The 15,359-nt window shown below is 59.5% G+C and overlaps 1 protein-coding gene across 1 annotated transcript in view; it reads left to right on the top strand.

The window, feature by feature from the left end:
- The first annotated feature begins 627 nt into the window (after positions 1 to 627).
- The window catches only part of PPARGC1B (PPARG coactivator 1 beta), a 48,959-nt gene continuing 34,227 nt past the window's right edge, over positions 628 to 15,359 (top strand). The window contains exon 1 of the mRNA XM_075715212.1: positions 628 to 711. Within this exon, the coding sequence (XP_075571327.1) occupies positions 628 to 711 (84 nt within the window). The remainder of the gene's footprint in view (positions 712 to 15,359) is intronic.

Here is a 15,359-nt window from a genome sequence, read left to right on the forward strand (position 1 = left end):
GATCTAGGGGGTGTTGAGCGGTGCCCAGTGGTACTGGGTACCCCCGCTTTTAAGGGCTGGCACTTTAAGGTTTGCAGAGCAATGCTTAAAGTGGGTGCCCTGGGTGGGTGCATGTCCCATGGGAAGGTGCTTGAGTCCCATGCGTGTCCGTGAGCCCCATGAGGCGCTCCGCAACTGCGGGCGAACCCCCACCGAGCCTGGATGCGACCCTCAGCCCGACGCGCTGCGTTCAGGCTTTAAATATCTCAACTCGGGGCCATCTAGGGACTGTCGAGTGGCACCCAGTGATGCGGGGTGCCCCCGCTTTTAAGGGCTGGCACTTTTAAGGTGTGCACAGCAGCGGTTAAAGCGGGTACCCCGAGTGGGCACGTGCCCCGCGGGAAGCTGCTTGCGCCCCAGGCGTGGCTGCAAGCCCCACGGGGTGCAACCACGCGTCTCCCCCTCCACCCTGCTCCCCCCCCGTCCCCCGCCCCGCTCCCGCCGCCCTCCCCGGCTCCCGCAGCCGGCGGGCGGGGGCTGCGGGCGGCTCCGCCCCGCCGGCCGCCCGGCTCCCCGCCGCCGCCGCCGCCGCCGCCGCCGCGCCTGCTGCATGCTCGGTGCCGCCTCAGCCCCAGCCGGAGGTGGAAGATGGCGGAGCCGGGGCCGGATTGCAGCTCTCTGCTCGACGAAGATCTTTCCTCCTTCGTCTTCAGTTACCTCGCTGACAGCCAGGTAGGGAGGGCGGTGGAGGGGCTTTGCTGTCCGGCTCCTCAGCGCGGTGCAGCTGGGGGGGCGAAGCCGGCAGACCCCCCCCCTTCCCGGGGCTCTTCCCCCCGGTGCCCAGAGGATCTGCGGGGGTCCCGTTTGCTCCATGGATGCACAGAGGGAGGAATACGGGGAGGGGGGACGCGCGGAACCCTGCCGCTCCCGCGGCTCTCCCCGCGCCCCTCCCCGTGGCTTCGGGGCGGCCCCGGCGCGGCAGCAGCCCCGCAGCCCCGCCGGCGCTTTCAGCACCACTCGCACGTGGACTCCCGCCCCCCTTTCTGCGGGGAATTTGGGGGGGGGGGGGGGAGGAAGAAGTTGATGGGTTGATTGGTTTTGGCAAGCCCCCCTCCTATGCAACACCCCCCCCCCACCCCCCGCTGCAATGGTGGGGAGGGGGACGCGGCGGTGCAGGGCGGCGGGGGGGGCTCCGCAGGGGGCTGCGCGGCGGGGGCTGATAAGAACCGGGCTGTGGGATGAGTCATGGCGAGCGTCAGTTACACGCATACGGGCTGGGATCTTGGGGGATGGAGATTTGGGGGAGGGGGCTGGCAGGGAGAGGGGGTCTCGGCGCTGCGAGTCAGCAGCTCCCGAATCTGGATGGAGCTGCTTTTTGGACGGAGCTGAGTATTAAAATCAGATTAAGGCTCCTTGGCAGCTCTCGCACGATCACGAGAGCGAGCCGTGCTGGCTATAGGGCTTGCATGCTTTTCCATTTTGGGGGGTGGAAGAGAGGCGCTATACAATAAGCCGGGCAGTAGCAAGAGCTGTGACTGATGTGGAGCACAACCGCGCATTTCGCAGTCGGATTGATGAGGCTGGTGCAAGTGGGAAGAGTTTTCTGTAGTTATGTATCATCCCTCCAGCCCTTCACTTTCATAACCAGAGATTACAAAATAGCTCCGATTGTGAAGCTAGCGCATTCATTCCAACCCTTGCTCTCTCACCAGTTTAGCTCCAGGATTGCAAACAGCATGTGGGTTCGGAACGGGACGGGGACTAATCCTGCTGTTTGGGCTCAAAACAAATAAGGTCTCAAGACTTGGTAAATCAGATTTGCCCCTGGTGCGTGTGCCAGACAGAACCAGGCAGGTCTTGCCACCACCTAGGCTGATGTAGTCCCGGTGCCCCTCCTCGCATGCACCAGGTCCGGAGCGCTCCAGCTTGGCACGGGACTCGGGCACCTTGCTGGGGACAGAGCAGGGGGAGGTGGCAGCTTCAGTTGTTAACGAAGAGCTGCTGACAGGTTGATTACAACAGAAGGGTCAGGAAGGGTGAGAACCGGGCCGAGAAGATTTTGTAAGCGGTTTGCGTTTTCTGATTTGGACGGATTTATTATTGCTGAGGGAACTGTCAGCTAGAGAAGACGTGGCAGGTTGTGTGGGATGCCATCCCTAGGGAAGTACGGCAGAAAGGCTGCAGCTCCCACCAGCCCCGTTGCTCCCTGGGCAGGTGAAAGTTCCTGGCTCCCCTTCCCTGCAATAACCTGCCTGTTCTCCGCATGCTTAACATGAAATGGAAAGCTCATGTGATTGCAGCACGCGTCTCAAGGCTTGTTTCATTTTGCTCTTTTGGTCAGCATTTGACATGCCAATTTAGGAATCTTATTCCCAAAAAGGGACTGCTATGGGGAAAAAAATCATCCCGAGAATTGTCATCCTTCTCTGGTGCAAAACCACCATGTTGCGAACATGCCCTGCAAAATTTGGGACTGCGAAATGGCCCGTGATGAAATAAGACCATTTTTACAGCATCTCTTAAAATACGGTTTGCTGTGCTTGAACTCTCTTTTTCTCTCCCTCTCCCATGCGTGCACTGCGTTGGAGGGAGCAGTACAGGTACGCGCGTGGAGTTAGTGCTAGTCTGATGTCTGCGGGGTGTGTAATGTGAAGAGCAGCAAAGGGATCTTTGCAGCCCGCTGCAGGTTCCCTTGGCAGCAGTGTGCAGCCTTGTGTTTGCTCTCCCGCCCCGCGCCTGCTTTTGATAATTGCATTTCCTCTCTGTCCCCACGTGCGCAGAGGGGTTAAAGGCTGGGGTGAAAAGAAAAGAAAAAAGCCAAAAAAAGAAAGCCCCCCCCCCCCCAGCTACGATTTGCATGCATTTGCTTAAGAAACGCCTGAAGTTGTAAGCGCGTGTTGTGCTTGTACCTTAACCTCTGATGAAACTGCAGGGAAGGCTCCAGCCCTGGCTGCTGTCACATGCCTGCCTTATAACTCGGAGCGGGAGGCGGTCCCGGGCTGGCCGCTGACGTCTCTCCCCATTACTACTGTACGAGCCTCTGCTTACAACTGGGTTACTGACTTCTCAATGAAGCCCGAAAGCTGCTTCCGCAAAGTCCCCAGTGCTCCAGCACAAGATCAGATTATCCTGAGAGGCTACAATGTCAGGAGGCCATGAGATCATGAATATTAGCCATTTCCTTCGTGGAAATCTTGAGGAACTCTGACTCTCCTCCTCTCTCCCCCGTGCTCCTCCCCAGTCCTTGCTTTCGCAGTAGGTTTTGAGAAAGGCGCAGTTGGGTGCATGCAGGTGCCAGGCGATCCCTTCCTTTCCAGGGGAGGAATCCTCAGGAGGGCTCTCGAGGAGATGCACGGTGAAGGTTTGACATGGATATTTGCACCAGTTCCTTAATTATATAGGGTTGGGCTGAGGATGCCTGCTAACCTCTATTTACATATCGAGGACAGCGATGATTCACGTGGTACCTGCATTGCTACAGAAAGAAAATCAGGGTTTTTCACTTGATATCTGCCTTTCTCCTGCCAACTCCTTTTCCCTTTTTAACAACAACAAAAGTGATTTTATTTTGCTGTGACTCAAAACGTGTCATTTCTGGGCCTGTTTAATCCATTTTGTGCAACTCTGCTGCTCAGAGGTACGGAGCTGGTTGTAGCTGGTTTGCCTGCTGGCACCAGGCGCTGGAAAGTGCCAGCCAGGCAGCTCTGCCGAGAGCACCGCGGAGCGGCCGGCGACTCTCAGCATCCCTGCGAGAGGCAGGAGCAGTTTGACTCTTATGGCTTCAGTTTGTTTAAAAACCCCAAACAAAGTGCAGCAGGGGGAACAAGAACAAAAAACCAGGCTGCTTCTCAGAGAGATGCGTAAAGATCACATGAACTGAAATACAGTATTCCCTCTTTAACTTCTCAGCCTCCTGCTAACAGCTTAATCCATTGAGGAGTGCAGGAGGCACAGTGAAGCCCTTGGCGGAAAAGCGGTCCATCAGGTGGATTGTTACGGCTAGTAATGAAGTGGGGACGCATCCCTAATTTCTGGTAGTCCTCCTGGAGCAGACCGATATTCTGCTTTTTCTGCTGTTTTTCTCCCAAAGATTTTGGGGGGAGGGCTGGATGACTGAGACAGCCCAAGGGCCTGTGCAAAGCATATCTCCAGCCTGGCTACGCTGCTGCAGCTTGGGTCGAAGGGACACTGCGCTGCTGGGGCTGGAGACCCCCCTCGCTCTCCCGGGGAGGCACTGCAAAGTGGCTGTGGTGCGGTGGCTGCTACCGACGGTTGCAGTTAGCAGAGGCCGTGCCGGCATGTTTGCAAAGCGGGGGGTGGCGGTTGCTGGGGATGCCGGCAGCCGCCTGCGCCGCAGCGGTGGCTGCGGGAGACGGTGAGCGCGGCGTGCTGCTGAGCCTGCCGCTTGGAGCCGGGAGAGAGCAGCCGCCGGGAGCAGCGGGAGGGAGCAGCGGCGGGGGAAAGGAGGGCTGGCCTGAAATCTGGCCCCTCGGAGAGCCTCCCCGCACACCCACCGGCCTTCATCCCCTGCTTTTGATCGGATCCCCCGGTGCTCCCCACCCTGGCAGGGCCCCAGGGCTACCCCACGCCGTGGGCTCTCCTCCCTCTTGCCTGCACATCCCTGCCCCGCTCTCATGCAGTAATGGAAAGGCACCTCTCCAACAGGTGAATAATTAAGGTCTCAACCTAGTGCCTCCAGCAAAGGGAGCTTTGCGAGGGAGACGGATCTCTCTCTCACGTTAACCTTTCCAATGTCAAAAGCCTCTTTCTAGTTAGAAACTCCACTCGCTCCAGCACTTCAGCGCTGTCGGTTGTCCAACGAAAAATGCCCAGGGGATGCCCTTCCTGCCCCAGACCCCTTCCTGGCTTTGAGGAATGGGTCCCGTGGTCACTGGCACGGGGCTGGGGTCAGGGATGCTGTGGGCTGGCTCCTGGCAGGCGGTTTGCCGTGCTGCCGGCCACTGTGGCCTGCCCGATCCCGAGGCACAGGAGCCCACCAGGCTCTGAAATGCCCTTTGGTGGGGCTGGGGGCCGGCGTGCGGTAGAGCGTGGGAGCCCCGTGTCTGTACTGCCAGCAGGCAGAGTGCTGGCGAGGGCGCGCTTCCCCCTGGCCGGCATGCGCCAGCACCCACGGCAGCTCGGGGCATCGTGCGGGGACGGTCTGTGCCTTCGCTGCCCGGGGCCTGCGGGGCAAATGCCACCGAAGCCACTGCTGCTTCTGCCTGCCCGTGGCCTTGGCGAGATGGTGTCACTGGGGCAAGGGGCACCGTCCCTGCAGGGTGCTCTGAGCTCAAGCGACCCGTGGGGCTCTCCAGCACAGGGGGGCCCCGGCTCTGCCGGGGAAGGGAAGGCTGTCCCTAGAGATAAGGCTGCGCTGGGACCACGCGTGTTGTGCGCGCTTGCCGCCACCGAGGAGCCGGGGCGAGAGGAGCCGGGGCCGCGAGGTGCCGGCAGGGCCTTGGTCGGCAAATGCGTTTGCCGGAGGAATCAGCTCCGGGCTCCCGCGGCCGAGCCCTGCTCCATGGCAACCCTGCGCGGGCTTATATTTCTCGTGACTGCTTGGCAGCCTGAAGTGATTTAGCAGAGGGGGAACTTTGTACGTGCCGGAGCTGCCGCCGCCGCCAGCGTGGCCGTGCCGGGCCGACTGCCGCGGTCCTGGCCGTGCGGCACTCCTCCTCCCTGGGGGGCACGGGCTGGGGCAGCCCCTTGCCTGCACCCCAAGAGCGGGCAGCTGGCTCCCCTGCCTGCATGCGGTGCCAGGAAGGGCAGGTTCCCACCGCCTGCCTGCTGCCTGGCGAGCTACCCTCTTGCGAGCGCCTGGGAGAGGATGTTTTAAGCTGCCTCTGCTTGTAGTAACGAGCCAGAGACTAAAGGTTGAAGTTAATGGGGCGGGTGGTCAGGTGAGGTAGTGACCTACTTCCAGGGGCAGCCGCGCCGTAGGCACCGGGTGATGGTCCAGCCAATGTGTTTCCCTTCCCTTATCACTTGGCTGTTCTGCTCTTCAGCACTTTTCCCGAGCTCTGGCTCACAAGCTATTATTTATTGTTTTTTATAGTGGGAGCTTCCAAGAAATGCCGAAGGACTTTGCACAGCTCTGGCTGTGCTCAGGGTCTCATCAGCCCTATCCTTACCCTGCTCCGTCTTGCTGCACCTCCCCAGGCCGGGGTTGAGCTGCTGCAAATTGCTACGTTAAAATGGTTCACTTCAGAATTAAGACAGAGAAAAACAGAAGCTGGAAATCTCCTTTGGCCCTGTAAGAGCTGGAAACCCCCCAGGGAGGGCTTCCCCATGCGGCAGTCTGGTATCTGCTGGTGGGGGATGTGGAGGCTGTGGCAGCCCTGGCGGCTCTTTGGGATGGCCCATCCGGTAGCCAGACTAACCTTTGATCACTGCTGGCTCCCGTGCGGCAATGTGGGGCTTAGGGAAAATACTTCGCTTATCTTGCATCCCTGCTGTCCCGAGGCAAAGACGGCAGGCACTGGGTGCCGGGTGCCTCTCCAGTGCCCCCTGTCCCAGGAGCTTCGTCGGAGGAGCATGATGAGGGTCCTGCTGAAGTATCACAGGAGCTTTTTATATCTACCTGCACGCACCCACCCTTCCCGCAGCACCCTGCCCAGCCAGGGAGCAAAAAGGCAGGCGTTTGCCCTCGCAGCTGGGAGCAGGAGGCCTCTGTCCTTGGCAAGGGGGAGCCTGTGTGATGGGGGCTGAGGCGGGAGAGACCCCGGTGCGCCGGGAGGGCTGATGTGACACTTCTCCCCTCCCCTGGGATGGAGCGCTACATGCTTTATATGGATGTTTTTGTGCTGAGGTGGTGGAGGATAAAATGAGTGCGTCAAGCTCTTGCAGCAACTACGGTTGCAGGGCCTCGAGCCCTTGCAGCGACTATGGTTGCAGGGCAGCATATCTTACTGAGATGCATTTTCTAAATTCTTCCTCTGCGCCGCTTCTGCGCCCTGCGGTCGCTGCCTGCAGCGGCAGGGAGCACGCCGGCCGTACCAGCCCCTTCTGCTGAGCCAGCGCCACTGGTCAGGCTTCTCGGTTCCTGTTTCAGTTTGCAGCAAGTTCATCACTGCTGTTGCTACTGTTTCCCTGGCCTTTGTCTGGGGAGGCTGCAGGACCCCATTCGACCCCGGCATATGGGGCGGCGGGCGAGGGGTGTGGGAGGTGTCATCCTTTCCCCCTGCCAAAAGCTGCCTTCCCCACCTAGTCCCCGAGGAACCCTCATTTCCTAATTTTCATGCACATCAAGAGCAAGGAAATCCTGTGGCGGGGGGAGATGGAGAGGAGAGGGCAGAGCATCCCGGCGCAGGCGGGGGGCTGAGCTGGGGCTGTGCTGCAGCCAGAGCAGTGTGCTGGGGCGGCCGGCTGTGCCTTGCGGACGGAAGGAAGCCCAGCTGCCTCTAATCATGTTTCTTTTCCTCCCTCCTGCCCGGATGAGGGGGGACTGCAGGTTTCACTGCCTGCAAGTGACAGCTGGGGACCTGGTTGTCCTGCCACAAGGGGCCCGTGTCTGGAGCAGCCCCAGCTGTCCCTCGGCGTGCAGAGCTGGGGTGCAGGGGAGCTGCTGCCGGGAGCTGGCAGCGGGGTCCCTGTCCCTCAGCCTCGACAGCCTTCTTGCTGAGCCCTTTCTTGTTTCATTGTTAGCCAAAGTGCCGAGGTGGGAGTGAGTAACGTTATTTTTTTTAATGAAGAAAGTGCAAATGTAGCTGTGGGGTGTTTCAGGAAACATCCCAGCGGGACAGTGCCACAACCCTTTGCATGCACACAAGACTGACAGGGCTGAGCTCCAGCCAGCCCCGCAGCAGTTGGGCTGGGTTAGAGCAAGGAAAGAGCAGTGCTGATTTGCAGCCAGGGTGATGGTTGTACACACCCTTGGATAACAGCAAGGAGCTGGAGGTGTAAAACATCGCACTCGTGCAGCTCCCCTTGAAGGCCAAAGCAAGAGCAGGCTTTGGCTTCTCTTTCCCCTGCAGAGGCCAGCCCCTCTGCGAGCATCGCATGCCGACGCCGGTGGGTGCAGGGCTGCGGCGGCTGCGCTCCGTTGGCTCCTCACATGTTGCCCAGGCAGAGCGTGCGCTCCCTGGGCTCGGAGCGGGGGGGAAAGCTGCTGCCTGTGTGCCCGGGAGCATTGGGGCTCTGCCTGCTCGCAGACGGCACTGGCGGAGGGCAGGGCAGGGCAGGACACGTGGGGCTGCGCGGTGGTTTGTGCCAGGCGAGCCGGCGGTGCCCTTTCCTGCCACGCAAAGGTTGCTCACCTGGCACCCAGCACTGCAGGGCTGAACTTTGTTCCAGCTCAAGTCCCTCTCTCCTCATTTCCCGGGACTTGCACAGCCTTGGTGCAAATGTTTGCAACTTCCATGGCCCTTGGCTTCAAGCTAATTAAACTTTGCATTCCTGTCAGCTCCCTTTAAACCACGGCTGCTTAGCTGCTTTCCTTTTCCCCTCTGCTCTGGAGCCTGCAGCCCTGCCTGTGCGAGGTGTGTGTGGCTCAGAGCCACCTTCCAGCATCTTAATGACGGGAGGATTTTTAAACCTTCCCTTGAACAGCATAAACCCCAGAGTTCTGCATAGCTGGAGCTGCAGATTTAAACCAACCAGCATCGTTTCTCCTTGCGAGCAAGCCTGCACACAAATAGTCACGACCAAACCGTGCTAATAATGAAACGAAAAAATTGCAAATGTCCTTCTTAAAAAGGAAGTTTCTGTCTCTGTGGGGGTCCCACCAGGAGACTGGCGCGTGTGGGTTTTGGGTGCTAAAACCCATTTCTCAGGTAACAGAACTCAAAGTCTATGAGAACTCTGTGGTTTTCTCAGGCTGAAAGGTTGGATGGTATTTGAGCTTTTTTTTTTCTCTTGTGGTCATGTCCTTTTAGGAAGGAATAAGTATGTGTATTTATATATTTTTTTAAATGAAAGCATGTGGTACATGTCCGCAGAAACCCCCATGGTGCATGTTGTCACCCAGCTCTGGTGGGGATGCTGCTTTGCCGATGACCAGCAACCAACCCTCCCCAGCACCTCAGGCTGGCAGCTGAGCTGGGGAGCAGGGGCAGCCCCTGCCCTGCAGCCCCGGGCCTTGGGCTGAGCAGCGGTAGGCGTGCGGGACACACTCGAGCATGTGCGTCTCCTCTCCTCATGGGACCAGAGGCTTCAGGATGTGGAAGTGGATGCAGGAGGAAGGAAGTCGGCAGCTGACTGGGGAGGGATGTGGCGGGGGGACTGTTTGGACAGGCACGGATGGGGAGGGCTGGAGCTGCTTGGTTTGTTTACTTCTGTTGACTCCTCCTGCCCGTGCTTGCAGTCGTGCTGCCTGGCCTGCCTGCAGTGATGGCTTCTTCGTTCCTGCGTTAGCACGTCTGGGATGCGGTGTCGGCAGCCCCTGGGCCCTGCTTCCCTACGGTGGCCAGGGGCTGCCCATGAGGGTCTGCTTGCCCAGGCTCCCTTGTCTCAGCTTGCACTGCTCGCCTGCGGCCCGTCTGCCCAGAGGAGCTGGAAACCCATCCGCACATCCAGCTGAGTCAAAAATAAATTAAAGGCAGATTATCAGGGGGGGACTGTCCCCGTCTCTGCTGCTCACTTACAGCAGTGCAAGGACCTGGAAACGCAGCTTTCAAGTTTCTCTCCGTATTTATGTAACCCAAACTAACTCTTTTTTGGAAAGGGCCGCTCTGTCTCATTTAGATACCTAAATATAGCGGCCGCTCTGGAGGGAGGATTAGCCTGTGAGTGCTCTGGCGGGAATGGGAACCTTTGTGGATGGGTGTTAGGAGGAGTTTAAACCTCATTCAATCAGGCCCAGGGGGGGTTATTCCCCTGCCATTAGCAGGGCAGGCCTGCAGCCGTCCCAGGGCAGCGGGGAGCTCGCAGCAGTGACCGGGCTGTGCAGGCTGGCAGGGAAGCAGGAACCTGTGGAGATGTGGACTGCAGGGTTTTTTATAAATGTCTTGATGCCTTTTGAGGCCGCAGCCCATCTATGCCCAGACATGCTGTTTACTAACGTGCCATCGCCTCTCCTTGGAGGAAGGAGCCGTGCTCCAAAGCTCAGAAGCAGAGCTGAGCTATGGGGTGAAACCTCTGCGTCCTGCCCTGCCAAAGGGCCCCGTGGGGCTGCGGCACCTCAGGGTGATCATTCTGCTGGAGCAGAGTGACTGCTGCGATGTGAGGTTGGGCGGAAAGGCAAGGAAGGGCGGAGGTCCCTTTGCCCTTAGGGATACGGGGCACCACAGGCATCAAAGTCCTTTGAGCTCCTTTAGTGAAAGATGTGGGACCAACCCTTTGAAATGCTGAGCTGAGAATGAGCCAGGGATGTACGCTCCCCACCCTCGTGGGCACTGGGGCCTGTACGCTTGGCCAAGATGCAGGTGGTGGCAGGATCCAGACACCCTGCACATTCCATGGACCTGCTCCTGCTGCTTCATAAGCACAAGACCCCTTGTTGCCTTCCGAGAGGGCACAAGAGATGTGTTTGCCTGGGTGGTCTAACCACCTCACTAGCTTGCCCATGGGGCATGGTGGGGCTCTCTTGTACCACCTGGGATCAGCAAGGCTTGCACGTTGCACCAAGTATTGATGGAATCTGAGTTTCTTGGAGGTGCACAGGGTGACCCTTGCTTTTGTCTTTCGACATCTCCCACTGCCCTGCGATGAGGGTGCCGTGGATTCCTTCCAAGGAAGCAGGAAGAAGCCGTTTGTGTCCGTGTGTGCTGGTGTCCCAGGGACTTGAGGCATGGGACACATGCTGCTTGAGTCTCTGCAGCTGGCTATTTACAAGCGCATGGAGGGGTCACCCTTGTGTGCCCCCTCTGCTCCTCCCTGCTTTGCAGTGCTGACAGCCAGATCCCAGCTCCCTGGCCTGGTGCTGCTGCAGGGGCTTCCTGATCTGTCTTGTGATTCAGGCCCTGAAGGAGATGTGCAGAAGCTGCCTTACGTTTTCTGCAGGAAAGCAGAGGGTCCCTCAGCTATTTGAGCCTTCATCTCTGTACTTTTCTCGTTGCTTTCTCTGCATGCGGCAGCCCTGTCTCCCTGTGTGCCTCCACATCTCCCTGCTCCCCATCCCTGCCCCTCACCGTGCCCTCTACCCAGCCTGGAGCTGTGCAGCCTCATGCCAGTGCTTAACCCTGCATGCAGGGTCCTCTGCCACCCCTGCCATCCCACCTGGCTAAACGGTGGGACCCCGGGGAGGTGCCAGTGAACACATGCACGCTGGCTTCACGCAGTGCCCTTGTACAACCTTGCAAACCCTGGTGCGATACCCCCTCAGCCCCCATTGCATGGGCAGGGGCCAGGCAGGTTCAGCGCTGCCCCGTGGCAGCCCCAATGGTCCCTGCTGGGTGGAGGTGGCCTGGATCTGAGGGAAGGACCATGCTGTTATGGTGATGCCCTCCTCAGGTCTGTGTTGTTTGGCCCTAGCAAGGTGGAGGTGAAATAGAGAAAAGGTGAAGGCTGCACGTTGACATGGGAGGAGGCAGCGTGGTGGAGGTCCGGCGGGAGGGCTCACAGCATCCCCAGGATCCCCGAGCCGCTCCGGCAGATGGCTGCAGCCCTCCAGCCCTGCTCTAAGGAATACAAATGTGCAGCAGATACAGTTACCCAGCCCTGAGAGCAGTGTTAGCTTTCATCTAGATCGATATCCCTGCCTGCCTGCGTCTGAGGGAGCACTCAGCTGGCAACCCAAGCCTGGCCAGGAGGAGACACCCGCCGAGGCTCTGCTGCCCGCTCCAGATCCTGCCTGTCTGTCTGTCCATCTGCCTCAGCGTGGAGGCAGAGCCAGCGCCGACCGCAGTGCCGTTGCCGTGCTGTCAGACTCCGTCATGCGTAAAATGTAATAAATAGGGCCATAAGCCTTTTACGAAGTCTATTTCCACTCTTGGATCCGGGATTTAATGCATGGCTGCTTAGAGAGGCTGAGGATTTCAGGGGTCAGCAAGGCTAATTGCACTGCTGGAATAAAAGGGCGCGTGGCAGGATCCTGCGCGTGGGCGGGAGGGGGTGCAGGGGGTCCCAGCCGCCTGCCGTGCTGCCCGGGCCCTGCATGCTCCCTGCCAGCAGCCTGGGAAAGCAGCGGCCACGTGTGGCGGCTTGACAAGGGACACAGTCCCTGGGGAGCGCTCCTCGGCTGTGCATCAGTGGCTTTTGGGGCTGGGGGGGACCGTGCCAGCTGGGGAGTCATATGCTGCAGGTGTTCGGTTCCCCACTGCTCCGTGGTGTCTCTGGGCATCTGACTGAGCACGTCTGGCTGGAGGGCTTGGTCTTAGATTACCTGGAAGCCAGAGAAAGCCTCCGTGGGGGCCAAGGGCCAGTGAGGATCAGGGCTGTCCTGGTGCAGGCTGGTGCTGCTGGTCTTGGCTGGCCCTGGTGCCATCTCCTTGAGCTGCGGAGGGGAGATGGGTACCGCCCTGCCAGGTTCCTGCTGTGCCAGCTGGCCCTGACACCACAAGCTGGGGTATGAAGGGATGTGTGTGCTTGGAGGTGGTGCTGCCGGGGAGACAGCCCCACCAGGAGTGGAAATGCAGTGCTGGGGCAAGAGCCAGGGGTACCAACCTGGCTGGGTGCTCCAGTACTGGGTGTGCACCCAGCCAGCATGGGGTCGGGACCTGGACTGCGCTTTCATGGAGGTGTTGGGGAGAGACCGATGGGATGGGCAGGCTCCACTTCATGGGGACAACTGGCAGCCAGCACACACCCTCTAAGGCGAGGGGAACCCAGATGCCCGGAGGCTCCCGAGGCTTTGCCCTGTGCCAGCCGGCCATGCAGGGCTGGCAGGGCTGTGCCGCTGGCCACGGCAGATGGAGGACGCCAGCTCCACTCAGTTACTTTCCTGGCTGATCCTGTCATCTCCATCTCGCGCCAAGTGCTGAAGTCGTCATGGAAACCAGCACGACGGCAGCCTCGCCAGCAGCTCTGGCACGGGATCCTCGGTCTGAGCACCCGGCCGGCACTGGTCTGCCACGGCGGTGGTGGGTGGCTGGCTCAGTCGGCCACTTGCTGCTGGTCCTTATTCCTCGAGGGCATCAGTCTGCTGCTGGGCTCCAGCGATGCACACGCACGGTCACTTCCCTGGCGTTGTAGCAGGGCCCAATCCATTAGCATTCACCAATCCCAGGGAGACCCTTGCAGAAAGCACAAAAAAAAGCGCCCTATAGTATTGCTATTAATAGTACCTGTTCACAAAGTTATCTTTAGCAGCACCGTTCCCACCTTCATTCATAACAGCCATCGCACAGGCCTGATTCTTCTCCCTGCTGCCCAAGTAGCTTTGAGGTAACCCCGACCTCCCGGGGTGCCCCACTCACCCTGTGCTTCCACTGCTCACCTGCATTTCATTTGGCTGTGGAAACAGATGCAAATCTTTCCCTGCAGTGGGAAATGGAGCGGCATTTTTTTTCCAGGGTTAATTTTTCTCTGGTGACTGTGACTGAACTCTGATAGCCTTTGCCTCTCCTCCCACGTTGTGCCTGTCCAGAGGGGCTGTGTTGTGCCAAAGGCTTTCTCCCTGGAGCGTCCCTGCTGGAAGTCCACGCTGGTGCTGGGATTTTGCTTGATCAGAGGAGAAGGCAGTGCCTAAACTTAACTATCGGGGATGGAGTATTTTCCACTTGTATTTCAGTGGGTGTTTTCATAGGTTTCAAGCTGTGGTCCTCCCTTCCCAGCATCTTCCATCTTCAGAGTGCACGCAGACTCCTGGGAGGGTGCAGGGCTTTGAAGGGGCTTTGAGGCTTCATGGGTTCAGCCCACCACTTTGAGGCAGCATCTCCTACCACTGCCAGGGAAAGGCCTATTTCTCCTATTCTTGAACTCAGTGGTCACAGAATTCCTCGGGTTCCCAGGCTAATCTGTTCCTGCCTTTAATGAGCTGCCTCATTAAAGAGTTTTTCCCTAATAACCAACCCTCCAGGCTGGGCGAGAGGCTGGTGATGTTTGACTGTAGACAGCTGGAGACCTGCAGGCTGCAAAGGGCTTTTCCAGCTGCTTGCAGGGGTGCAGAATGAACACCAGCCCTCTCCTCCTGTGTGGTGCCAGCAAGGCTGTGAAGAGGGGCAGCAGCCCAAAGCACCCCAAACCATGCCTCTCTTGGCCTCCAGCACCAGATTTATGGGACCCACAAACTGCAACAGCGCAGCTGAGGGGGGCAGGTTGCACTGGGGAAGGCCTTGGGGTGCAGCAAACTGGGGATACTGGGACTAAACTGCCCTGCTGCCTAGTCTTCACGCACAACGTCCTTACCCAGTGGTGTGCCGCACTGGGGCTGCTCGACATGACCCTGCGAGCCAAACCCGTGCGTGCACGCTGCCGAGCGGGCATGCCTGTGCGCCTTGGGCCCAGGAGGTGTCTGCCCAGCCTTAATGAGGGGTTTTGAGCTTGTTGCTTGGGAGCTGGGGCGGCTGGTTTCAATAAATGGAAGTGGAAATCTCCTTCCCGGGGGCCTGCTCTGTGTGGAGGAGCGCGCACACAGCTTGCAGCCGTGGCCTCCTGAGGGTGTCAGTCCCACCTGGTCCCCCCAGCCTCCGTGGCGGCTGCCCTGGCCAAACGGGGCGCAGGGCTGGGAGCCCTCGGGGTGATGGCTACAAAGGAGCAGATTCAGCAGTGCCTCTGGCGATGCGGCAGCATTTCATCGCTGCCACAGCCCAGGCTGAGCCAGCCCCTGTCTCCAGGCCATGGTTTTTAGGGTGGCGATGATGCAAGGCAGGAAGGTGCCTGGTACGGGTGCTGCTGGGGCTGCTCTGTTTATATATAGCTGACCCACTTGCTGAGCGGGGGCTGCTGGCCCCTCCTGGTGCTGTGTTTGGGGGTGCATGCATGCACTGGGGCTGTGAGGGGCTGCACCAGCATTGGCCTGGGAGCACAGGGCTGCGGGTGCCTGGGCTGCAGTCGCCTGCAGCCTGCTCTGTGGAAGGGCTGCAGGAACTCTCTGCTCGCAGGCTGCAACTGTGCTGCCTGCCACTCAGGGTGTGTGGGCTGTGTAGCCTGCCTGGTTCCCCAGCACCCCTCCCAGCCTCACCCACCCACTGGCACCCTGGCGCTCCCAGAGAAGGAAGAACTGCCGTAGCCCCAGCAAAGACGGGAGCGGGCAGGAATGGCTGCGGGAGGGACCAGCCTGAGGCTTGCCTGGCTGTGCTGGGCTGAGGCAGGATCCCAGCCCAGGGCAGCACTCAAGCCCCCATCCCGAGAGGCAGCCCAGCTTCCTGTGGGGTTAGCCTGCCTCCGGGCCATCCCCTCCCCTCCAGCTGGGCGTGGGGATTGGGTGCTCAACGGGCTGGGGGTTTGGGTGCTGGAGCAGCCACATTGCCGCTAGCCGCAGGTCTGTGTGAGCAGGCGAGCATGGGGCATGCATGTGCATGCACCAGCGAGGCAGGAGCTGCAGCATGCGGTGCCTGCGCTGC

Source organism: Pelecanus crispus, chromosome 8, assembly GCF_030463565.1.
Source record: "Pelecanus crispus isolate bPelCri1 chromosome 8, bPelCri1.pri, whole genome shotgun sequence".
Classification (NCBI taxonomy): domain Eukaryota; kingdom Metazoa; phylum Chordata; class Aves; order Pelecaniformes; family Pelecanidae; genus Pelecanus; species Pelecanus crispus.